This window comes from Taudactylus pleione, unplaced genomic scaffold (genome assembly GCF_031769625.1).
Source record: "Taudactylus pleione unplaced genomic scaffold, aTauple2 ptg000800l, whole genome shotgun sequence".
Taxonomy (NCBI): Eukaryota; Metazoa; Chordata; class Amphibia; order Anura; family Myobatrachidae; genus Taudactylus; species Taudactylus pleione.
The window spans coordinates 1,075,129-1,102,042 of NW_028285202.1; the positions used below are offsets into that span (position 1 = coordinate 1,075,129).

The following is a 26,914-nucleotide window of genomic DNA, read 5'->3' on the forward strand; positions in this document are numbered from 1 at the left end:
CTGCTGGCCGTACCCCACTGGGTGGGTGCACTACTTTTCATTTCTGCCACTGCTGTGTGGCAATGTGTCATAGATGTGCTTTATACTGTGGTGTCTGTGTCGTTGTGCCGCTGCTTTGTCGCTTAGTAACCAGTCAGCTCACTGCAACCTTTGGCCAATAATGTTGAAAACAATATTATAAGCTGTGATATGGTCTAAATTGACTGGAAATTAATGTTATTGAGGTTAATAATACTCTAGGAAGAAAAAAAAGACCAATTTATGTGATTTTAGCTTTTTTTGTCAATTTTTGTAAAAAAATCCAAATCCAAATCCAAATCCAAATCCAAAGCCAGTCACCGCAGTTTGGCAAATCCAAATCCAAAGCCGGACGACGAATTAGAACCAAATCCAAATCCAAATCCGGCAAAAATGGTCCGGCGCACATCCCTACTTCAGACCTGCGAGCTGCATCCAGCAGTGAGCGGGTCTGAATCAGGGTTATAATACAGTACAAACAGGTAAGGAGGGACTAGAATATATGATATACAGAATGTGGGGTGCACAGTATTAGACATATAAAACAAGACATATGGGAGGCCTATGTGGGGTCTGATAGGCCATTTAAGGTGCATGTGGGAAACACCTGGACCTTGGAAGTATATTTTTCCATGTTCGCTCCCCATCTTGTTAGAGCTGGCTACGCCACTGGTCACATAACCGCCTCTGCGACAGGTCAGTGATCCATGAAAAACCCCAAAGACATTTGGAAAGAATCCCAGATTGACCATGAATAATCTGCTTTATTCCCTACTAGGCTACGTAGTGTCCGATTGGCTCCTGTGCGATGGCCGCTTCCTCCTTAAAAAGTGAGTGAGTATTATACTTGTGATTGAATCTATAGTATATACCTGTGGGGTAATAAGTCCTTTATACTCGGGGTTCTGACTGTCACTTCTCTGGCGTTATATAGGGCTTCATACTGATAATTTCCTTGGTGTCTTGTATGAACCCTCCTGAAACTCTTACGAAACGCGTTGCTTGTTATGATTTGCTCTCAGCCCTGTATTTATGTTATCGGGTAGATTTGTACCTCAGGGCACTGGCAATAAAGGAGTCATACAGGCGGTATGGTTATGGCTGTATTGTACGCGTCAGATGGTGGTGAAGGTGTTTCTCTGCGTAACTGTAATAGGACATTATTCTGTTTTCATCAGGGTCTCGGTGTGAAGGGAGCAGAACACCTCGAGATATCCTTTGTGAGTCTCTGGAAGACCTCATGCAATATGACTTCAAGCGATTTAAGGACAAGTTATCAGATTTCTTCTATGAAGGGCGCCCCCCCATCTTACGTGGACATCTGGATTTGGCAGATCGCGTTACCACTAAGAATCTTCTCTTCGATGTCTACGGAGAGGAGACAGCCCTGTACGTGGCCATAGAGGTCTTCACACTGATCAATCTTATGGGACCTGCAGAGAGTCTCCAACACAATGTGACACAATATGGTGAGTTCTGTCAGTGTGAGGTGGTATTGTGGACTATTTCTCCAATGGGGATTGCCAGTGACTCTTTACATAGGAGAAAACAACTTACGGAGTTTGGGAGGCGGAGCTGGAGCGTGGCAGGTTGCCATTCCCAGGGATAAGGCGATTTCCTGGCCTTACAAGTGACCAGGACCCGGCCAGGCTGTGACTTTGGTCACAGCGCTGGGATCGTAGGAGCAGCAAGGAGGTGACTGTTTCCTACTGACATCTCCCGCTTCATTAGTATTATAGATGTACTAAATTACACGTCCGCTTGTGTGCAGCTCTGCAATTCTATCCATCTCTGAATCAGGCCCCCTGGTGGAGACATCAGTAGATGGAGCACCATCAATCAGCAAGCTCCCAAGTGAATCATAACATATAGCATGAATTATCTTTTTATTCTCTTGAATTAGGAGAGGTGTTTCCTTAGAGTATATACATTAATGCTCTACTTTTATTAGCAGCAGGGGGCAGTATTGCCTCAACTATGAATTATTATATTAACTCATTTTGATTACCTACGTGAAATGTCAAGGCCACCAGCCTTGTTTATTAATAATTTGTTAAGCTCAATAACAACTACTTGACCAGCACATATTTATAACAACATCTGCTGAAACAATCCACAAAGCTTACATGAGCAGATAAATGTGGGACAACTACCATTACCCCACTAGTTACACATGATGCCATGTATAAATGCCTGTAGTATATATACAATAAGTGATAACTGTTACTTTCAATACTGAATACATTTTCTTTCTACTTTTGTCGTTTTAGTTAACTTAAAGGAGATTTATTCAGCCATAACACTGGAAGGTCAGTAAAATGTACTCTTTTCATTCTATACATAATGAGCGAAAACGTATCTACACTAATAAGATAGAACACTGTGGGACTGAGGAAGAGCTGCCTGTGAGTCAGACATACTTGCTGCCGCATTGCATTGTTTGTATCTGTGCAGTGGCACTGCCACTATCCACACTTGACTTGGAGGAGGTGTCCCAGACCAGGAGGGGCTGAGAAACATTCCCTATACACACCAGGCAGTCATGGGTAAGGGTTGCCTGTCATAATAGCACCATAATAGGCTTAAGGAGGCCAATGCAGCCCATCCCTACATGCTGGTCCCTGGGGCTGGTGCATCCCTTCAGCACTGCTTCCAGAGACCCATTTTCCATGCCCATCAGACAGGACACAGCAGCCATCTTAGGGTGCAGCCAGCAGCAGCTGCACCTCCATCTTCTCCCCGTCACTTTCTCAACTCAAGGTAGCAGGGGTAAAGGGAATTGGCCTTTCTGTAGGTCTGTCTTTCTGTGTTGTACAGCTGTCTTCTCATTTTCTTCCCTAATTTATGCCTGGGAAGGTCAGTCCAGGGCCAGATCCATAGAAGGGACATTGGCAAATTGCTTTACTTGCATCTTGCCCAGTCTGGGTTCCATGATTTGTGTGCACATTAGAACTGCAAGCCCTTACTCTGATTTTCTGCACTTGTATCCTGCAGTAATCATGCCTACCACTAGGATTGCTGCAGCCTTACCTCATCCTGTTCAGCACTGAAGCAGTTACTTACACCTCTGTTCTAGGGATGGTCATTGGTGGGCTGTCCATTGATGGTTACCATTGATGGTTCCATCGGTGATTACCATCGATGGCACAAAACCATCTATGGTAAACCATTGATGGTTTGCACCCCTCAATGGCCACTGCTGCTGGGGCCAATCAGAATTGGGGATGGGGCTTAGCAGGCTTAATGGGCAGGACTAAGCTTTGTGCCATCGGGAAAGAGAGAAAACCTCTAGGGTCCCAGTCTGCCATTGATGGCAGGGAATCATTGGATCTCTGCCATCAATGACAAAACCATTGGCCATTGGTAGGTAACTGTCGATGGTTGTTAACTATCAATGGCCATCCCATCCCTGCTCTGTTCCTGGTGGCTACCTCCTCTTGTGCTACAGCCTGATAGGGCTGCTTCTCTCTGTAATCTCATCCACAATGATTATAAATTCTACACACCATATTTAACAATGTGCTTGGACTGCCTAATGCTTAATACCTATGTGCTGTGCTATGTAGTTGATCATTAGTGATATGTAGGGGGGTGTTCATGATGTTACACTCCCAGAAAGGGATTATGCAACGGGTTATGTACCCAGAATGTAGCCACCATTTCAGACAACATACATTGCAAAGTACCAATTAGAATAAAAGCACAGCCAAGTGGGCTATTGTAATAAATCTGTGTCTAATCACTTATTAGACTTGTGCTATACAAGTAGCAGCATTTAAGTCTCTCAAGTGACTACAAATCATGTAATCGGACGGTCTAGCCTGGGATCTGTTGTACCTATAACAAAAAGGAGTAGTAACGTTGCTTTAATCAGATAAATCTGCACCTACATAATGGGTTCAGTACCTGGAAGCCAGAGGGTATAATCAGTATTTACGGATCAGTCTATATCGGGTCCCAACGACAAGTGTGTAACTAGTGGTTGTGATGTCACATGTTCGAGGGATGGGGCCAGCACAGGACAGATTACAGCCCTGCCCACCATCCCTCATACCAATCTTTAGCACTATAAAGTAGGGGTGAGCGGGTTCGGATTTCTGAAATCCGAACCCCCCCGAGCCCCCCCGATCCGAGTCCGATCCGAGTCAGGCTCGACTTTTCCCGCCTGACTCGGATCTGAAATCGAGGCAAAACGTCATCTTCCCGCCTTCCGAGTCTCGCGGGTTTTGGATCCTATATAAGGTACACACGTCGGCGCCATTTTCTCACTCGGCTGTGGACAGTGAAGAGGGAGGGTGGGAGTTAGGGCTGTGTAGTGTAGTGTAGTGTAGTGCTGCTGTTGTCCACTACTTCAAAGTCCATAGGGGCTGGCTGTGTTGTGCTGTGCTGCTGTTGTTAATAGGGGCTGTGTCCACTACTTCAAAGTCCATAGGGGCTGGCTGGACTGTGTTGTGCAGTCAGTTCTCCATAGGGGCTGTGTCCACTCCAAAGTCCTGTGCAGTGTCCCAGTCCTAAAGGAGTGCTGTAGTGTTGTCCAGGGGGTGCTCTGTCCATCAGGGGTGCTCCCCCCAAGTGCTAAAAAAATAATATATTTTCTGTGTTTGTGAATTGTGTGCGCAGTAGCCGCACGTGCATCAACAAAGTAGTGCCAAGCGTGCGCCTGTGTCATAAGTAAAGGGCCGGCTGGCTTGACCGTTAAGGGTGCTGTAACCCCCGAAAGTACACTCCAGTCCAAACCAAAAAAAAAATTATTTTCTGTGTTTGTGAATTGTGTGCGCAGTAGCCGCACGTGCATCAACAAAGTAGTGCCAAGCGTGCGCCTGTGTCATAAGTAAAGGGCCGGCTGGCTTGACCGTTAAGGGTGCTGTAACCCCCGAAAGTACACTCCAGTCCAAACCAAAAAAAAAATTATTTTCTGTGTTTGTGAATTGTGTGCGCAGTAGCCGCACGTGCATCAACAAAGTAGTGCCAAGCGTGCGCCTGTGTCATAAGTAAAGGGCCGGCTGGCTTGACCGTTAAGGGTGCTGTAACCCCCGAAAGTACACTCCAGTCCAAACCAAAAAAAAAAATATTTTCTGTGTTTGTGAATTGTGTGCGCAGTAGCCGCACGTGCATCAACAAAGTAGTGCCAAGCGTGCGCCTGTGTCATAAGTAAAGGGCCGGCTGGCTTGACCGTTAAGGGTGCTGTAACCCCCGAAAGTACACTCCAGTCCAAACCTAAAAAAAAATTATTTTCTGTGTTTGTGAATTGTGTGCGCAGTAGCCGCACGTGCATCAACAAAGTAGTGCCAAGCGTGCGCCTGTGTCATAAGTAAAGGGCCGGCTGGCTTGACCGTTAAGGGTGCTGTAACCCCCGAAAGTACACTCCAGTCCAAACCTAAAAAAAAATTATTTTCTGTGTTTGTGAATTGTGTGCGCAGTAGCCGCACGTGCATCAACAAAGTAGTGCCAAGCGTGCGCCTGTGTCATAAGTAAAGGGCCGGCTGGCTTGACCGTTAAGGGTGCTGTAACCCCCGAAAGTACACTCCAGTCCAAACCAAAAAAAAAATTATTTTCTGTGTTTGTGAATTGTGTGCGCAGTAGCCGCACGTGCATCAACAAAGTAGTGCCAAGCGTGCGCCTGTGTCATAAGTAAAGGGCCGGCTGGCTTGACCGTTAAGGGTGCTGTAACCCCCGAAAGTACACTCCAGTCCAAACCAAAAAAAAAATTATTTTCTGTGTTTGTGAATTGTGTGCGCAGTAGCCGCACGTGCATCAACAAAGTAGTGCCAAGCGTGCGCCTGTGTCATAAGTAAAGGGCCGGCTGGCTTGACCGTTAAGGGTGCTGTAACCCCCGAAAGTACACTCCAGTCCAAACCAAAAAAAAAATTATTTTCTGTGTTTGTGAATTGTGTGCGCAGTAGCCGCACGTGCATCAACAAAGTAGTGCCAAGCGTGCGCCTGTGTCATAAGTAAAGGGCCGGCTGGCTTGACCGTTAAGGGTGCTGTAACCCCCGAAAGTACACTCCAGTCCAAACCAAAAAAAAAAATATTTTCTGTGTTTGTGAATTGTGTGCGCAGTAGCCGCACGTGCATCAACAAAGTAGTGCCAAGCGTGCGCCTGTGTCATAAGTAAAGGGCCGGCTGGCTTGACCGTTAAGGGTGCTGTAACCCCCGAAAGTACACTCCAGTCCAAACCTAAAAAAAAATTATTTTCTGTGTTTGTGAATTGTGTGCGCAGTAGCCGCACGTGCATCAACAAAGTAGTGCCAAGCGTGCGCCTGTGTCATAAGTAAAGGGCCGGCTGGCTTGACCGTTAAGGGTGCTGTAACCCCCGAAAGTACACTCCAGTCCAAACCAAAAAAAAAATTATTTTCTGTGTTTGTGAATTGTGTGCGCAGTAGCCGCACGTGCATCAACAAAGTAGTGCCAAGCGTGCGCCTGTGTCATAAGTAAAGGGCCGGCTGGCTTGACCGTTAAGGGTGCTGTAACCCCCGAAAGTACACTCCAGTCCAAACCAAAAAAAAAATTATTTTCTGTGTTTGTGAATTGTGTGCGCAGTAGCCGCACGTGCATCAACAAAGTAGTGCCAAGCGTGCGCCTGTGTCATAAGTAAAGGGCCAGCTGGCTTGACCGTTAAGGGTGCTGTAACCCCCGAAAGTACACTCCAGTCCAAACCAAAAAAAAAATTATTTTCTGTGTTTGTGAATTGTGTGCGCAGTAGCCGCACGTGCATCAACAAAGTAGTGCCAAGCGTGCGCCTGTGTCATAAGTAAAGGGCCAGCTGGCTTGACCGTTAAGGGTGCTGTAACCCCCGAAAGTACACTCCAGTCCAAACCAAAAAAAAAATTATTTTCTGTGTTTGTGAATTGTGTGCGCAGTAGCCGCACGTGCATCAACAAAGTAGTGCCAAGCGTGCGCCTGTGTCATAAGTAAAGGGCCGGCTGGCTTGACCGTTAAGGGTGCTGTAACCCCCGAAAGTACACTCCAGTCCAAACCAAAAAAAAAATTATTTTCTGTGTTTGTGAATTGTGTGCGCAGTAGCCGCACGTGCATCAACAAAGTAGTGCCAAGCGTGCGCCTGTGTCATAAGTAAAGGGCCGGCTGGCTTGACCGTTAAGGGTGCTGTAACCCCCGAAAGTACACTCCAGTCCAAACCAAAAAAAAAATTATTTTCTGTGTTTGTGAATTGTGTGCGCAGTAGCCGCACGTGCATCAACAAAGTAGTGCCAAGCGTGCGCCTGTGTCATAAGTAAAGGGCCGGCTGGCTTGACCGTTAAGGGTGCTGTAACCCCCGAAAGTACACTCCAGTCCAAACCTAAAAAAAAAATATTTTCTGTGTTTGTGAATTGTGTGCGCAGTAGCCGCACGTGCATCAACAAAGTAGTGCCAAGCGTGCGCCTGTGTCATAAGTAAAGGGCCGGCTGGCTTGACCGTTAAGGGTGCTGTAACCCCCGAAAGTACACTCCAGTCCAAACCAAAAAAAAAATTATTTTCTGTGTTTGTGAATTGTGTGCGCAGTAGCCGCACGTGCATCAACAAAGTAGTGCCAAGCGTGCGCCTGTGTCATAAGTAAAGGGCCGGCTGGCTTGACCGTTAAGGGTGCTGTAACCCCCGAAAGTACACTCCAGTCCAAACCAAAAAAAAAATTATTTTCTGTGTTTGTGAATTGTGTGCGCAGTAGCCGCACGTGCATCAACAAAGTAGTGCCAAGCGTGCGCCTGTGTCATAAGTAAAGGGCCGGCTGGCTTGACCGTTAAGGGTGCTGTAACCCCCGAAAGTACACTCCAGTCCAAACCAAAAAAATAATTATTTTCTGTGTTTGTGAATTGTGTGCGCAGTAGCCGCACGTGCATCAACAAAGTAGTGCCAAGCGTGCGCCTGTGTCATAAGTAAAGGGCCGGCTGGCTTGACCGTTAAGGGTGCTGTAACCCCCGAAAGTACACTCCAGTCCAAACCAAAAAAAAAATTATTTTCTGTGTTTGTGAATTGTGTGCACTGTGGCTGCACGTGCATCAACAAAGGAGCAGCACCAAGCGTGCGCCTGTGTCCCATAAGTAAAGAGCCGGCTGGCTCATTTCTTAAAGGGTGGTGTAACCCACAAAGTGCACTACTCTCCAGCAAAAATAAAATAATATTTTCTGTGTTTGTGTGCGCTTTAGCCGCACGTATATATATCAATATAACATAAATGGAGGACCAAACTTTCTCCGATAAAAATAAAATAGGGAAAGATCAAGAACCTCTTCCTCCTAGTGCTGTTGCTGCTGCTGGGAGTTGTTCATCATCCCAGAGAGGAAGTAGGAACATCACTACTTTTACTAAACAATTGACCCTCCAACAGTCCCTAGCGATGAGGATGAAGTACGACAGCAGTCATCCTGAAGCAAAACGTATAACTGAGGCCTTGACTGCTATGTTGGTGTTAGACGTGCGTCCGGTATCCGACATTAGTGCAGTGGGATTTAGACAATTGATGGAGGTAGTGTGTCCTCGGTTCCAAATCCCGTCTAGATTCCACCTGCATCCTCAAAGCAGCAGCGACAAGCGTGCGTCTGTCTGTTAAAGGGTGGTGACACCCTCAAAGTGTTCTACACAAACAATTAAAATATTGTTCTTTTTTTTTCGGTCTTTGTGAAATGTGTGGGCTGTAGCCTCACCTGCATCCTTAAAGCAGCAGCGACAAGCGTGCGTCTGTCTGTTAAAGGGTGGTGTAACTCTCAAAGTGTTCCAAAAAATAAAAAACTATTTTTTTAATGTGTTTGTGACTTGTGTGCGATGTAGCCACACTTGCATCCTCAAAGCAGCAGCGACAAGCGTGCGTCTGTCTGTTAAAGGGTGGTGACACCCTCAAAGTGTGCTACACAAACAATTAAAATATTGTTCTTTTTTTTTTGGTCTTTGTGAAATGTGTGGGCTGTAGCCACACCTGCATCCTTAAAGCAGCAGCGACAAGCGTGCGTCTGTCTGTTAAAGGGTGGTGACACCCTCAAAGTGTGCTACACAAACAATTAAAATATTGTTCTTTTTTCTGTCTTTGTGAATTGTGTGGGCTGTAGCCGCACCTGCATCCTTAAAGCAGCAGCGACAAGCGTGCGTCTGTCTGTTAAAGGGTGGTGACACCCTCAAAGTGTGCTACACAAACAATTAAAATATTGTTCTTTTTTCTGTCTTTGTGAATTGTGTGGGCTGTAGCCGCACCTGCATCCTTAAAGCAGCAGCGACAAGCGTGCGTCTGTCTGTTAAAGGGTGGTGACACCCTCAAAGTGTGCTACACAAACAATTAAAATATTGTTCTTTTTTTTTTGGTCTTTGTGAAATGTGTGGGCTGTAGCCGCACCTGCATCCTTAAAGCAGCAGCGATAAGCGTGCGTCTGTCTGTTAAAGGGTGGTGACACCCTCAAAGTGTTCTACACAAACAATTAAAATATTGTTCTTTTTTTTTCGGTCTTTGTGAAATGTGTGGGCTGTAGCCGCACCTGCATCCTTAAAGCAGCAGCGACAAGCGTGCGTCTGTCTGTTAAAGGGTGGTGTAACTCTCAAAGTGTTCCAAAAAATAAAAAACTATTTTTTTAATGTGTTTGTGACTTGTGTGCGATGTAGCCACACTTGCATCCTCAAAGCAGCAGCGACAAGCGTGCGTCTGTCTGTTAAAGGGTGGTGACACCCTCAAAGTGTGCTACAGAAACAATTAAAATATTGTTCTTTTTTTTTCTGTCTATGTGAATTGTGTGGTCTGTAGCCGCACCTGCATCCTTAAAGCAGCAGCGACAAGCGTGCGTCTGTCTGTTAAAGGGTGATGACACCTCAAAGTGTTCTACACAAACAATTAAAATATTGTTCTTTTTTTTTTCGGTCTTTGTGAAATGTGTGGGCTGTAGCCGCACCTGCATCCTTAAAGCAGCAGCGACAAGCGTGCGTCTGTCTGTTAAAGGGTGGTGACACCTCAAAGTGTTCTACACAAACAATTAAAATATTCTTCTTCTTTTTTCTGTCTTTGTGAATTGTGTGGGCTGTAGCCGCACTTGCATCCTCAAAGCAGCAGCGACAAGCGTGCGTCTGTCTGTTAAAGGGTGGTGTAACCCTCAAAGTGTGCTCCACAAACAATAAAAATATTCTTTTTTTTTTTCTGTCTTTGTGAATTGTGTGGGCTGTAGCCGCACTTGAATCCTCAAAGCAGCAGCGACAAGCGTGCGTCTGTCTGTTAAAGGATTACATCGGTGACAGCATCCAAGTAGGCATGTCAGACAGTCCGTACCTGTACTGGCAGGAAAAAGAAGCAATTTGGAGGTCCCTGTACAAACTGGCTCTATTTTACCTGAGTTGCCCCCCCTCCAGTGTGTACTCCGAAAGAGTGTTTAGTGCAGCCGGGAACCTTGTCAGCGAAAGGCGTAGGAGGTTGCTTCCACAAAATGTGGAGAAGATGATGTTCATAAAATGAATTATCAACTCTTCCAGGGAGACCAGCCTCCAGAACGTACAGAGGGACCTGTGGTTCCAGCAGGGACGAATTAATACTCTGTGAGGATGAGGATGTACACACTGAAGAGGGTGAGGAATGGATGAGGATGACATCTTGCCTCCGTAGAGCCAGTTTGTGCAGGGACACATTAATTGCCAGCTTGTTTTGTGGGGGCCCAAACGAACCAATCATTTCAGCCACAGTTGTGTGGCAGACCCTGGCGCTGAAATGATTGATTTGTTAAAGTGTGCATGTCCTGTTTATACAACATAAGGGTGGGTGGGAGGGCCCAAGGACAATTCCATCTTGCACTTCTTTTTTTTCTTTGCATTATGTACAGTTTGGGGCCTAGTTTTTCTAACTGCCATCCTGTCTGCCACTGCAGTGTCACTCCTAGATGGGTCATGTGTTTGTGCCGCCCACTCGTGTCGCTTAGCATAGTCATCCAGCTACCTCGGTGCAACCTTTTGGACATGAAAACACTATTGTGAGGTGTGAGGTGTTCAGAATAGACTGGAAATGAGTGGAAATTAAGGTTATTGAGGTTAATAATAGCATAGGAGCAGAGAAACCAACAAATTCTGTGATTTTAGCTGTTTTTATGCTTTTTTAAAAAATACAGATCCAAAACACAAAACCCAGAACCCAAAACACGGAAGGGTGGTTTTGGCAAAACCAATCCAGATCCAAAACACGAAGAAAGATCCAGATCCAAAACCAAAACACAAAACACGAAAAGTGGCCGGTGCACACCCCTACTATAAAGTGACTATTATTTGGTAACAAATACACAGCCTCAAATTATTTATATTATCTGTCACCGACCCAATATTTTCATGGAATGACTTTTATATACAGTACTTGTTGCCCAAAGCCTCACTGAAGGTGAAGAGCTTTGCAATTATCTAAATATTTGTGGATTTTAAGAGTATTTAGAACTTATTATCAATATATACTTTAATTTCTATACAGACTGCAGAATAAGATATGCAAATGACATAGTACATGAATACCATCATATTGAAGACAGCAACGCAAGGATTGGGGAAGCTGTCTATATGAAGAAACGATACACCAGGCTTTCACTGATCAAGAATCATCGGAATGAAGTGGAGAGACAACATGAATTAGCATCTACAGGCCAACGGCATCTACAGGTTATGGCAAACAGATCTTCAGAGGCGTATGCCCCAACCACCATACAAGCTCTGTTTGATCCTGATGATGGTGGAAATGTTCCCAAGAGTGTGGTGCTACAAGGACCTGCTGGGATTGGAAAAACGATGACCTCCCAGAAGACCATGCTGGATTGGGCCTCCGGGAACCTGTATAAAGAAGTTTAATTTTGTGTTTTACATGAGCTGTAGAGAAGTCAACACCATCACTGGTAATATAAGCCTGGAGAGATATTTATCCAGGTTTTGTGGGCTGAAATGTTCATCTGATCTGTTGCGGTCAATCCTCAGTAACAGTGAAGGAATTCTTTTTATTGTTGATGGTTTCGATGAATTAAGATTCTCATCACTGAAAGATATGGAGGTCTGTGAAGACCCATTTCAGGAGGTCACCAAAGAAATCCTTCTAAACAGTCTGTTTAGGAAAACGCTGCTCACGGACAGTTCTCTAATCATCACCACAAGACAATTCTCAATGATGAAACTGAAGGGCTTTGGTCAAAGTCCCCGATATGTGGAAATTCTGGGGTTTACAAGGAATCAGCGTGAGGAATATTTTCATAATTTCTTTGAAAGCAAAGAACGGGCGGTCCTGGCTCTTAGTGCAATTAAGGACAATCCTACTCTGTTCACCTTGTGTGTTTTTCCTGTAACTTGCTGGATTACATGTACTGTAATAAAACAGCAACTAAGAGGAGAATTACGTGTAATAGATTCCAAGACACCCACATCCATTTACCTGTTGTACCTAAAGGTCTTAATAAAGTATCATGGAAGGAACTCTACCCAGCCTATAGGCACATGTATAAAGATGCTGTGTTCTTTGGCCGTTAAAGGAGTATGGGACAAGAAAATTCTGTTTGATGAATCGGATCTTGTAAGACATGGACTCTCTATGTCAGAGCTGGAGTCTGTGTTCCTGAATGAGAATATATGTCAAATAGGCATTGAGACCCGCACCTTCTACAGCTTCATCCACCTGAGTGTGCAGGAGTTCTTCGCTGCTCTCTACTATGTCCTAGATGAAACCCCGGAAACAGTTACGAAAGTGACAGATTTACTGAAGGCCTCAGAAGATCAGGCACATCTGAAATTAACTGTACGGTTCTTATTTGGCCTTTCCAGTGAGCAACAAATTCAGGAGGCTCAGAGGACCATCGGTTGTCCCATTTCCTTCGGAGAAAAACCCATCTTGGAGGAATGGCTGAAGAGACATCCATCATACTTCCACAACGAGATACTATGCTGCCTTTATGAGACACAGGATAGGCACTATGTGGGGAGAATGATGTCTCACTTCCTCAATGTGCAAATTAAAGGTCTTTCTGGAGAAGACAGTGACCAGGAGAACATTGGGTACCGAGCTGTAGCCTACTGCCTGGGGACAAGCACAAGCAAATATACTCTTTCCTTTCATGACTACATAATAGGACCATATGCCCGGGATGTCATTGCTCCAGCACTTTCTAAGTGTGTAAAACTTTGGTGAGTATTTGCCGTATTACTGAGAACAAAGTTACAGCAGGAGCTTTAGGGGTTTAAGAAGTAAATCAACAGTTTGATGCTAACAGTAATTAATAACTATGAGGTATAATTGAGGTTACCACACTTTGTATATGTGAGGTCAAGTGGGAGCCCTGATGGGCGTGGACACAGTGATGCCTAGCGTGGTTAGGTAAGTACTGTGGGCTACTTTAGGTGGCACTGCATAAGGGGCACTACCACAGGAAGCACTGCATAAGGGACACAACTACAGGTGGCACTGCATAAGGGGCACAACTACAGAGGGCACTGCAGAAGGGGCACAATTACACGTGGCACTGCATAAGGGGCACTACTACAGGAAGCACTGCATAAGGGGCACAACTACAGAGGGCACTGCAGAAAGGGCACAATTACAGGGGGCACTGCATAAGGGGCACTACTACAGGGGGCATTTCATAATGGCCACTACTACAAGGGGCATTGCATAATGGCCACTACTACATGAGGCACAGCATAATTGGCACTACTACAGGGGGCACTGCATAATTGGCACTACAACAGGGGGCATTGCATAATGGGCACTACTACGGGGCCATTGCATAATGGCCACTACTACCTACTACAGGGGGCACTGCATAATGGACACTACTACAGGGGGCATTTCATAATGGGCACTACTACGGGGCCATTACATAATGGCCACTGCTACAGGGGGCACTGCATAATTGGCACTACAGGGGGCACTGCATAATGGACACAACTACGGGGGCATTGCATGAAGGGCACAACTACAGGGGGCATTGCATAAGGGGCACAACTACAAGGGGCACTGCATAAGGGGCACTTACTTGATACACGCAGAGTTTACAGGTTCTAAGCAATGTTCTTAAAAATCTGGTGCTACACGGACATAGAAACTATGCAACCTGTCTTGAGCTGAGGAGAAAGACTGGCAGGAGCGAAGAGGAGGATTGGTGAGGAAGATCTTTCAGGGTGGGATGTAATGTGGCATAATGTGTAATGGGCATTACTGCATGGCACAATGTACATAGGCACACTGAGAGCCATGCCGGGCCTGGGTGAAGTAGCGTGACCTAATCGTGGGAGGCGCGGCCATGCCCCTTAGAATTAAAAAAGGGAAAAAAAAGTTTTGCAGCCGCTGGGTAGGGGGTGCTGTGAGCCCCTTAGCCTGGTGCAAAGATGGGGGGAGCGTGATAAGTGTGATCGCTCCCCCCCACAGGCATAGGAGACTGCTGTGGCTGCTGCTCAGCAACCGCGAGCAGTCTCCCACTGCAGCTCAGCACACAGCAGTCTTACCTCACAGCGTGTGCTGGGCTGCGGTGAGGTAAGAGGGAGGGGGGGGTGCCGGACCCAGGCCCCCGTCGAGCCCCTCCACAAGCCCGGGTAATTAATACATAATCCCCTCCTCTCGGTGCCCCTAAATGTACTATAAGGGGTATTACTTAGTGTGGCATAATGTGTTTTAAATGGCATTACTGTGTGGCATGTGTTATAAGAGGCATTATTGGGTGGCATAATGTGTAAGGAGTATTACTGTGTGGCACAATGTGCTATAAGGGGCATTACTGTGTGGCATAATGTGTTGTAAGGGGCATTACAGTGTGGCATAATGTGTTATAAGGGGTATTACAAAGTGTGGCATAATGTGTTACAAAGGGCATACAGCAATGTGTTATTAGGGACCGAAAAGATACGATTGACTGGTGGTCGGGATGCTGGCGGTCAGAAGACCAACAGTAGCATCCCAATGTTCAGGATCCTGACAGGGGCCAGTAAATAGCCAAACCCTCCCCTCCTCCCTAACCCACCCCCGGTGGTGCATAACCCTAACCTCCCCTGGTGGTTCCTAACCCTAACCTCCCCCCGGTGGTCCCTAACCCTAACTTTACCCGGTGGGGCCTAACCCTAACCTCACCCTGGTGGTCCCTAACCCTAATCTTCCCCTGTGGTGACTAACCCTAACCTCCCCCAGTGGTCCCTAACTTCCCCCGGTGGTGCTTAACCCTAACCTCCCCCAGTGGTGCCTAACCCTAACCTACTCCTGGTGGTGCCTAACCCTAACCTCCCCCGGTGGTCCCTAACCCACCCTTCTCGCCCCCTAAACCTAACCCTCCCCGGGTGGTGCCTAACCGTAACTCCCCCTCCCCGCAGCCTAACACTAACCCTCTCCGGTCGGTGCCTAACTCTTACCCACCCCGGGAGGTCCCTAAACCCCCATCCCCGGCCTAACCCTAATCCACATACTTACCATCGGGTTGCCGTTGTCTGTATCTTGATCTAGTCGGGGTGGCGGCGTTGGTATTTTGGCGGGCGCCGGCCTCCAGTCCGCCAGCATCCTGACTGCCTCCCATAAGGGACATTATTGTGTGGTATAATGTGTAAGGGGCATTACTGAGTTGCACAATGTGTTATAAGGGGCATTACGGCATGGCATAATGTGTTGTAAGGGGCTTTACTGTGTGCCATATTACTATTACTATGTGCTGTAAGGCACATTACAGTGTAGCATAAAGTGTTATAGGGGCATTATGGTGCGGCATAAAATGTCATAAGGGGCATTACTTAGTCTGGCACAATGTGTAAGGGACATTATTGTATCACAAGCAAAATGTATTGTTTCGCCCCTGGGTTTTGACAAAACACAATGATGATTTAGAACCAATACCAAAAGACGGGGGTCTGCGGAATTGCAGAGCCGCACACAGGGTCTGATTCAGAGCCGGACGCTATTTGCGCTCGCTTGTTCGGAAAAAGGGCCTGGCTATTTAAATTGACCGTTCGCACTTTGCGGTCTGTTGACGCCTCTATGTGTGAACGAGCAAACAAAACATGCGGTCGTTATTTTGAAAAATACGCCCCTTGGCCGCTCGCATCATACGTCATCTCCGCTATTTATTAGATTAATCGAGTACATCGAACGGCGTCTGAACTGCTCGCTATTCTTGTGGTTGCATTTTCCTACCGCAATCATGCGAGCAGTTCTGGCTAAAAGACAACCAAGTGACGTGGTCGATGCTTTGTTAATTATGCACACCCTTAAAACGCCCGTTTTGACCGTTTGGCACGCCTGCGTTCTGATCTCCACTCCCCGTTTTCAAGCACCTTCCCCTGTTACCACCCACAAACGCCTCATCCTGTCACTCAAATTAGCAGGCATTCGCTATTTTGCGAGCACACGATTTTCGACCACTCTGACTGGTTCGCGCATGCGTACTAAAAAAAACCCATACGCATGCGCAGATGTGCGAACATCGCTCGGAGCGAACGAGCGGCCGCTTACGAGCGGCTCTGAATGAGGTCCACAGGCGGCTGTATGATTCCGTTCTTCTTAAATGCAAATGTAGCACCTCCTTACTGCATCAATGGATTTGCAAAGCCGCAGGTGGGCGTCTCAACACATCTCTCGATTTCTATGACATTTGCAGATTTCCACACAGTAGCTACGTACAAATTTGCAGCTGCGATGGCATTGGCGTACACCTCTGAAGGAGGCCTTATGTACCTGTCTCCTCTCTACTAATTTGGCTTTAATTTTGTAAATTTTGCTCTGAATCTGCTCATGTTGGCTTATAGGCAGTCTGCTAGTGCACCAAACAAGGCTTGCTGGCCATCTTTGTGGCTTATCGGCAGTCCGCTAGTGTACCAAACACGGCTTGCTGACCATAATATTGTCCCACCGGGCTTATCGGGAAGATCACTAGTGCACCAAACACGGCTTGCTGACCATAATATTGTCCCACCGGGCTTATCGGGAAGATCACTAGTGCACCAAACACGGCTTGCTGACCATAATATTGTCCCACCGGGCTTATCGGGAAGATCACTAGTGCACCAAACACGGCTTGCTGACCATAATATTGTCCCACCGGGCTTATCGGGAAGATCACTAGTGCACCAAACACGGCTTGCTGACCATAATATTGTCCCACCGGGCTTATCGGGAAGATCACTAGTGCACCAAACACGGCTTGCTGACCATAATATTGTCCCACCGGGCTTATCGGGAAGGTCACTAGTGCACCAAACACGGCTTGCTGACCATAATATTGTCCCACCGGGCTTATCAGGAAGATCACTAGTGCACCAAACACGGCTTGCTGACCATAATATTGTCCCAACGGGCTCGTCGGCAGTCCGCTAGTGTACCAAACACGGCTTGCTGACCATAATATTGTCCCAACGGGCTCATCGGCAGTCCGCTAGTGCTAGTGTACCAAACACGGCTTGCTGACCATCCTTGTGTCCTGCTGAGATGTCAGACCTTGAGGCAGCCAAGCCCAAACCTCCTTTTTGGGTTCATGAATGTGCTTTCTAAAGCTTACATGATATATTATTTTGCTTATTATAGGCTTTAAAATGATCATGTGATTCCCTGTAGTACATATTGTTTGTGTTTCTGTGTTCTCGGCAGTTTCACTGGATGCAGATTTCCCGATAAAGAGGAAGACGAATTCGAGACAGGATCCAACTTTTCCGGGTTGTTTAAACACTGTCAGATTGAGGAACTGGAGTAAGTAGATGATATTGTAGAACAAGATGAATGAAGAACCTTTCACAGTAGGTCCTAGTAACCTGGGGCCTGATTGAGAGGTGGACGCTAATGCATGTGTGCGGCTGCGATTTCTTTCAGTTTCGCTGCTGCGATGATATGTAAATGCTAAGTCTCAGCCTTCGCCTTGCGTACTTGAGAGCGTCGGACTTTGCTTGCCCTGAGGCGCCCACTTTCAATGTCTGTGGACACTGACAGTGGAAATCCACCGGTGGACTCAAACACTCCACCATTGATGCACCATCGACATTGACACTTATGTCACCCTGTTGAAGGCGCAGTGTCTCCTTCTGTAGCCGCGTCTACTGACACGCCATAACACGCCCATGAAATGGACTTTTCTTTGCATTCCAGTCACTGCCGCCAGCTCTATTACAAGCGAGTTCGACCGCAACAGCGATCTCTGCAACTCACATGTCCCTTAGGGGTTTCTGTGACTTTTCGCACTTAATCGCTAAACTGTGCAAACATCAACGATGCGTCCACCTCAGGGCCCTACTGGGGTCCTAAATACTACTGTACACACAATAAGGTATATTCTATAAATCACGTGCCCCCAGTGGTCTGGAAACCTCTGCCCACAGATCCAGAACCGGATCACGGACAAGACGGTACAGGCGGCCGCTATCATGTTGTTTAAGTAGTATTTTTTTATTGAACAGTATTCTTGCCCATTGCAGCTTGCAAGATGTACAGAGATGATGCACCTTATTCGGGAGTGGCGGGCGTGCTGCTGAGACTGGCTGCGTTCACAGACGCAGAATGTGAGGGTGGAAATGGTGAGAACAGAACTAATGCAGATCCCTCATCTCTCACCAGGTTACATAACTGCGGTCTGACTGCCTCCTGCTGTGATAATCTCCACTCCGTCATTATTACCGACCGGTCGCTGGTCACACTGGTCCTGTCGGGGAACCATCTGGAGGGGGGAGTGAAGCTTCTGTGTGACGGACTAAGACACCCAGATTGCACCCTACAAACACTTGTGTAAGAACGGTCTTTGTGTTCATGTAAATGTCCGCTTAATAAAATATAGTACACTGGGCCTGATTCATGTTTGTACGTAAATGCAATCGCAGTTGCAATCGCTCACGGATCGCAATTGCAAAACTATGCTAATGACTCCCCCTGCCGCCCAGCGCTTAGAGACGCCCACTGCAAGCATCTCACATCCGCCACTCATGCACAAAACTAGAAACATGGAATGCAGACCAGGCGGCCATCAGCCTTCTGAGCAAGTCTAGCCTGCCGCAGACACGGCGGCCTCCAGACAGGGAGAGGGATCTCCTGCTGCCAGCCAGGACAGCGTGGATAATTTACGAACGCCCAGAAAACAGTGTTTAAAAGGACCTGACACGTCTAAGTTTCTCTAAACAGGCCCCCCCACCCCGTTACCTCGCCCAGACGCTGACACTCACTTTGCAAATGAATTCTCTGTGCGAGTATAATTGCAAAACAATCTCTAAACCCCCGCAGTGCGGTTTACACGCATGCACAATGGCTACCAATGCATCAATCTGTGTAAACGGCGGCATTTGCGGACAGACATGAAACAGACCCACAGTCCACACAGGGAAAGATAATACAAGCAGATGCCGTCATTTCCTTTTATGTCATGCGACTGTATGATATAGAAAATCGTCTATTTATTGTTCAGTGGCCGATTGGGGACGGGGGCAGCGCTGCGCTTCCGGCATTCCCAGATTTCGGCTTTTTTTTTACGACAGACGCTTCCTGCCGGCATTACCATATATTCACACAGCAGCTGCTGTGCAAAACCGTCCGTCTCTGAATCAGCCGCATAGAGTGTAAGCTCCATGGGGCAGGGACTGATGTGAATGAATGAAATATTCTCTGTAAAGCGCTGCAGTATATGTATGCGCTCTATATGTAACTGGTAATAAATAGACTGAATACAGAAGTCCTTCACCAGCTTAGGGCGCAGTTGGGGCAGTCATACAAAGTCACCCAGCAGCCGTACAGCGCAGAGCACACAGCAGTAGCACCACGGATAGAGGGAGCAGCTGGCCGAGCCAGCACACACACACACACCGGGTCACTGCCACCGGGGCGTCACGCAGCCTCCTCCATCTGACGGTTACACGCACGCTAGAGATTTTTATATCTCAAACCCTGGTGGAAACCAGTAGCAAGGTGACGCCTTAACGCCCATATCCACTACACGATTTGCTCCATGAGCGATATCGTCTATCGTTTCCCCGGCAGTGATGTGCTCAATGTCATTAACGACATTGTGCACCACCACGGAACGCTATATATCGTTCAGTGCCGTCACACTCACTCATCCCTGTACTTGCAGAACCTGACAATATCGTCAGGTTGCCCTTCAAGTACGAGCGATGATAGATGTCGTCAACGACCAGCGGGAGACCGCATCGCTGGTCGTTGACGGCATATCCACTACACGATAAATTGGACGATGAACGATAACGATATCGTTATTGTTCATCGTTGAATTTATCGTGTAGTGGATATGCCGTCAATGACTGGTAATGTACGCTCCCGCTGGTTGTTGACGACATCTATCATCGCCCGTACTTGCAGGGCAACCTAACGATATTGTCAGGTTCTGCAAATACAGGGATGGGGGAGGGTGCCGTAACTGAATGATATATCGTTCAGTGGTGGTGCACAATGTTGTTAATGACATTGAGCACATCACTGCCGGGGAAACGATAGATGATATCACTCATGGAGCAAATCGTGTAGTGGATATGGGCCTGTAGAGGTATCGCTGGTGTGGATCTAGGAAAAGACACAATATCAAATGCCTATTAAGTTAGGTTAATATGGTACGCATTCTATTATCAAGCAGTGTGCCGGTATTCTGTTAATTATACTACACTATAAGGCGCTTGTTCTCACCATTTCTATTTCATATATATATTATTTATATATACAGTATATATTATATATATATATATACACAGTATATATATATATATATATATATATATATATATATATATATATATATGAGAAAAAGGGGGGATTGACTTAGGGCGACAATACCGCTATTAGCATATATTGAAAAACAACTTATAGTCTAAATAAAGTGCATATTATTGACACATTAACATGTAAAATATTAAATAACTCCAGTTTAAAACCAAACACTAATTTGAAAGCATAAACCCTGCCATTAATATGCATAGGCTAAATAGCCTTATATCAATTAGTTTAATGGCTAGTAAAAGTGCTTATTGCCTAAAGTGCATAAGTGAAAATAAATAAAGTGTATATACCAATATATAAATAAGAGATAATTTATTCTAAACACAAAAAGTTCATGACAGATGGTTCCCCCATGCACATTGGGGCAAACCTGATAGCATAAATACAATAAATTAGTAAAAGATGAGGAGAAAACTGCTTATCTGATTAAAAGATATAGAGATTCTGCATAAGTCCTTAGGGAAAGAGCTAGGTCCCAACGCGTTTCGTCCGCTGACTTCTTCCTATATATAAAAATACAGCCACTATTGTATCTGCTTCACAATTTTATTCTCCCATTGATGACATCAGGCTAGGTGTGAGGCTGGGAATGATAAGAGATGACCTAATACAGATCCCTCATCTCTCATCAGGTTACAGAGCTGCGATCTGACCTCCTCCTGCTGTGATGATCTCCGCTCTGTTATCACTACACACCCGTCTCTTATCAGACTGGACCTGTCCGAAAACAATCTGCAGGACGAGGGAATGAGACTTCTGTGTCAGGGACTGAGACACCCGGACTGTACCCTGCAAGAACTCAGGTAAGAGCAGTCTTAGGCCCGTATTCAATTTGAGGCGAAAAGTCCAGACTTTTCGCCTCCTTTGCCTGTTTTCCAGGTGGAAAAGTATCGCGCCTGTGCCCGCTATTCCCCGTATTCAATTTCAAAGGACGCGAAAAACGGGAACAGGCGAAACTTGGAGCGGCAAAAAAATAAGGGAATTTATGGGAAATAATCCTAGGACCCCCCTAAAGATGTCCAGACATGGGGGATCACTATGGGTACCGCCGTTTTGCATGCAGAAGGGAAGTCGGGTTTTTAAATAGCCGCGGCAGGTGCATAAATGCGGCTTTGAAGAAGGTGATGCAGAAGAGCATTTAGCAGTTTTTTTGGGGATAAATAACTATGCCCATAAAATTTGGGGTACGTGAAAATGGGTGCAAACATATTTTTAAGTCCCTAAAATGATTTTTAACAATTTTTCAAAAATGCACCTGCCGCTACTCTCCGCAATGAAGAAAACACCTGCCGCATATAAGGGAACCCCTCTGGAATCAATTTGGTATTTTTGAAGTGTGCTCCCTTTTTCTTTTTTTTTTTTTAACCCAAAAATGTTAAAAAAATAAAAAATAAAAAATAGGGACACCCCAAAAAAATATTTTACTTTTTTTGACACACATTGTTTTTAGGGACCATTGCCAGGGGTGCAGGCTATTTTTTTTTAAGCCTGCACCCCTAAACCCCAATTCTGCACTTTTTTTCGCCAGCTAAAGGCTGGAAAAAAATTATCCCTGTTTTTTTTACATTCAGTTTTCGCACCGGCGAAAAGTCAATGTAATTGAATATGGGGATAATTCAAATAGGCGAAAATGATGTCATCGGTGATAAATTATCGCCGATAACGGCTTTTTGCCTTAAATTGAATATGACCCTTAGGGGTAAATTTACTAAGAATCGTGTCTGTCTGAGTATTACACACGCTGGGCATCACAGGAACACCAATGAGTTTTCCCCAGTCAAACGCACAAATTTACTAAGAATTGCGTTTCACTGAATCGTGTTTTCCGATGGTGTATGGAATCGTGTTTGCAAGTGTGTGTGTTCAGTCATATTTGGACTGCAATAAATAGACCTTTCTGTCAGCGGATAAGTGTGATCTGTGCTATGCCTCTGTATTCTATACTGTACTGAAAGGTTTAAAAAAAAAGCCCAGTCTGGTACAGGAAAAATGGGGGAAAAACTCAACCCAGGGTTCCCCCTATTTTCCTATAACCAGCACTGGGTTGAGCAAGCCGGGGTGGTAAAGGCACAGCGGTAGAACACACAGTGCGGGGTCCCCCTGCCAAACTATACTTCAGCCCCAAACTGGTCAGCCCAGGGCTGGCAATCCTCAGAAAGTGGGGACTCCCCCCAAAAATATGGGGTCTCCCGAGGCTCTTCCCTGCACCCCTGGTGGCAGCGGCTGCAGGGGTAATGGGTTAATTCAAGCACTAATATTGTTCTTCACAGTGGGACTACAAGTCCCAGCCAGCCTGCCCTTGGCACTTGTACAACCATAAGTGCCAGCAGACCACTGGCACCTGTACCCCCACTTGAAATTTTTTTTTGAAAAGTAATGGAAATTTAACTCACGCAGAATTGAGGGATGTGTGGGACACTGGGCGGGATGTACTAAAGTGAAAAATGCTGTAAAATCCCCGAAAATGCAGTTTTCAGGGGTTTTTACCATAGTTTCCATTTCCATATATCAATTAAATATCATTAATAAGCTCCCTGAATATTATGTGACTGTGCAGCTTCAAAATGGGGGTTAATAGTTAAAGCTTCGTGGCCATTGGTTTGTTGGATTCCAGCTCTAAGGGCAATTATGTTGGTGCAGGCCTGGTAGAACAACGTCTTTAGAGATTGTAGAAAGTTTGCCTATAATTTTAGGACCTTTTGAAAACAAGACAATGTCGTTAACTCTGGAAACTACTCGTGGTCTCCATGAAACCATTGTTCTTGGTGTTGTTCAGTCCCCAAAATTTCCCATTATCCTAGAGATGGCACGGTGAGTCAAATGCACGATGTAGACAAAAGTGATTGGACACTGACAGCTAATAGATCAACGAGATGTTGTTGACGTCGGTCACTGTACGCGATGGTCCCACTAGGTACTAACTGTGACACTGAAGGAGGACGACTCGGCCTAGAACGCACCCGGCTCTCCAATTCGTCCCAGAGGTTCTCAATGGGGTTATGATCTGGACCCTGAGCTGGCCAGTTCATCCGGTTTATCACATTTTCTGTATACCAGTCCAGTGTTGCCCTGGATACATGACAGGTGGCATTGTCGTCCTGATAAAAACATTCATTGTTTCCATAGAACTGCCACAATGTAGGGAGCACAGAGTTATCGAGAACCTCTCTATACTCCTCAGAACTTCAAACCAGCTGAAACAGCCCCACGGCGCAGCACACTATGGACCTCATTCAGAGTCGGTCGTTGCGGCCACACGATCGTACAGGAAAAGGGGCCGGATATGCAAATGATGCACACGCAAGTTGCGTCCCTAAGGTCGGATCGTTAGCTGGCCGACCAAGGGGAGGATGCGGTCAGATCGCTAAAAAAACGCCCCCATCTCGTACGCATTACATGTCATCTCCGGCCATATAAGGATTAATCGCGAGCATCGGAAACCATCGGAACTGGTCGTAGAGCTTAAGGTTGACCATACCCTCTCTTAAGCTCTACGATCAAGTCAGTGTAAAACCTCCCATGTCACGTGTGCCATGACACTACTTTGTTAATTATGCACTCCCATAAACCGTATGCACTCCCATAAACCGCCGTTCGCATAATTAGGCACGCCTGCGTTCGGATCTCCCCCCCCCCGTTTTCAAGCACCTTCCCCTGTTACCACCCACAAACGCCTCATCCTGTCACTCAAACTACCGACCTGGCTGTGTTCAAGGAGAGAGAAATTTCTGATCATAGCCGCTAGTTTGCGCACGCGCATTGCGAACTTTATGCATGCGCAGTTTAGTGAACATCGGTGGCGTACGACCGTGTGGCCGCAACGGCCGACTCTGAATGAGGTCCTATATCACTTGCACGGGGGTGGAGCACCAGGTGGGTTCTAGGCCGATTCGACCTTCTTCAGTGTCACAGCTGGTCACTGTACATAAGGCGGACTGGCAAAACATACCGGCTGCTCTTGTCCAGGAACTTGTGGACAGTTTGCCAAGAAGGACGTCTGCAGTAATCACTGCACGTGGTGGACCTACAAAGTACTGACGTCCATAAAATCTTGTTGATCTATTTGCGGTCAGTGTCCAATCACTTTTGTCTACATAGTGTACATTCAGTAAGTCAATCAGAGGGATGCACCTACACTATAATGGATTATTTATACATCAGCATTACACGGCATTCTTGCAGTCATGAAATACTGAGAAATGACCTAACCCAGATCCCTTATTTCCCATCAGGCTCTGGGGCTGCGGCCTGACCTTATCCTGCTGTGATGATCTCCGCTCTGCTCTTACTACAAACCGCTCCCTGACCAGACTGGACCTGAGGGGGAACATGTTGGAGGAGGTTGAAGTAATACTAGCGGAGGTTGTGAGGCCGCCCCTGCAACTCGCGTTGCACGACTGAGTCGCATTCATTAAACGTGTTATATGCAAAAGTGTCTATAGAATGATCAAAGGCCCTCATTCAGAGCCGTACGCTCTGAGCAGAGCGCACGCTCTGCATGAGGGCCGGGCTCCTTTTTCATGGAGCGTCCTCCTGGACGCTCGTATAGCTGTGGGTCACCACCCACAGGCTATACGAGCGTGCATTTTGATGGCCGCGATGGTCGTGACCATCGCGACCATCGAAATTGCGAGCCGGAGCCTGCGGTTGAGGTTTTCAACCGCAAGCTCCGGAGTGATTTTGGCTCTATCAGAGCCAAAATCACTCCCACTGACATCACTAGTGATGTCAGTGGGCCGGCTTCTGACGGGAGGCGTTCCCGTGGGAACGCCCCCGTCAGGGAGGCACGCCCCCGGCACGCCCACCAAAGGGGGCGTGCTGTCAATCAACATTGACAGCACGCCCCCTTTGATCGGACACAACGAGCGAAGGAAAGTCCTTCGCTCGTCGTGTCTGGCGCATGCGCACGACGGAGCTCCCTCCGTCGTGCGCATGCTCAGTGCAGACCATCGACCCACTTGCGAGCGTACAGCCGCTCGCGAGTGGGTCTGAATCAGGCCCAAAGACTCTGCGCTGGTGTAATAACTGGTTCACATATATTTGTATAAAAAAATTTTTTTTTACATTTATTTAAAATGTACAAATCCAATAGATAATTCATAAAAAAAAATGTAGACAACTTGAATACATCTATAACAGTAACAGTATAACAGTAACAGTGCACTGTTACTAGATACGATTAATTCCAGGTTACTATGTAACAATAAGCTTTAGAAAAATAACTAAGGGTTCTATTTACTAAGCAGTGTTAGGAGACAGAGTGGAAAGTGATAAGGTGCCAGCCAATCAGCTCCCAGCTGTCTTTTTTCAAACACAGCCTGTGAGATGGCAGTTGGGAGCTGATTGGCTGGTACCTTATCACTTTTCACTCTGTCTCCTAACACTGCTTAGTAAATAGACCCCTATGTATCAACTCTTGCAATAACGTTCATGTAAAATTGTAAACGAGTTCCGATTTCACAATAAATTGTTGCCTTGGTTTGTGATATGGATTTGTCTTTACCAAGAGCAAATATTGGGGCAAGCAAAGTCCAGCTGCTCTGACACTGAGCACAGCTCCTCGGACGCCGGGGAAATGATCCAGTGTTGAGCGGTTGGAAAAGGTTGACAGCTGCAACTGCGGTCTGCGTCGGCCGATCGTAACGGATCTTTTTCCAGCGATGATGTGCTGACCTTTTTCAAGTGGATTGCGCCTTCTCAAAGCGTGCCTCCTTACATAGCAAGGTCCTTCATTTCATTGGAGGATTCCAGACTGAAGATAGACATTCGTCTCATTAACCCCTTCAGTGTATGTTATAACATATTCTAATCCTACATAATAACGATAAATTAGCGGTTCCAAACGACCTTCATATTGTCATACCCATCACATTCACACACGTCTATCCCAATATTAAGATTATACAAACGTAGCAAACTGCTAAAATACATATATATTAGTACTGAATTAAGAAATATTTAATCCATATTACATATATATAAATAGTTATTTTCTTTATTATATTTAATTCCCGATACAGTTGTCAGCTCATTACCAAGGGGTATTAAGGTGGTCATCTAGTGCACCGTACAAAAAAAATATTACTTTTATTCCTCTTATTTATCTTTAACTTCTAAGAATGCGGAACTGTGCGTTCTCGTCATAGATATATGTCTTCATGACAGGATGCTGCTAGTGTAAGCGAACTTCTGCATCCTGTAACGTTTCCTGTAACTGCGACCAGTTGTGTCAGAAATAATCTTAAACTG

The 26,914-nt window shown here is 46.2% G+C and overlaps 1 protein-coding gene across 1 annotated transcript; it reads left to right on the plus strand.

The window, feature by feature from the left end:
* The first annotated feature begins 826 nt into the window (after positions 1 to 826).
* Positions 827 to 25,066, plus strand: LOC148474914 (NACHT, LRR and PYD domains-containing protein 3-like). Its single transcript, XM_088457987.1, is given in 9 exon segments — positions 827 to 848; positions 1,197 to 1,487; positions 2,289 to 2,327; positions 11,432 to 11,792; positions 11,794 to 13,119; positions 17,552 to 17,650; positions 18,509 to 18,676; positions 21,298 to 21,468; positions 24,898 to 25,066. Coding segments are annotated over 9 exon segments (2,646 nt in total).
* The last annotated feature ends 1,848 nt before the right edge of the window (positions 25,067 to 26,914 follow it).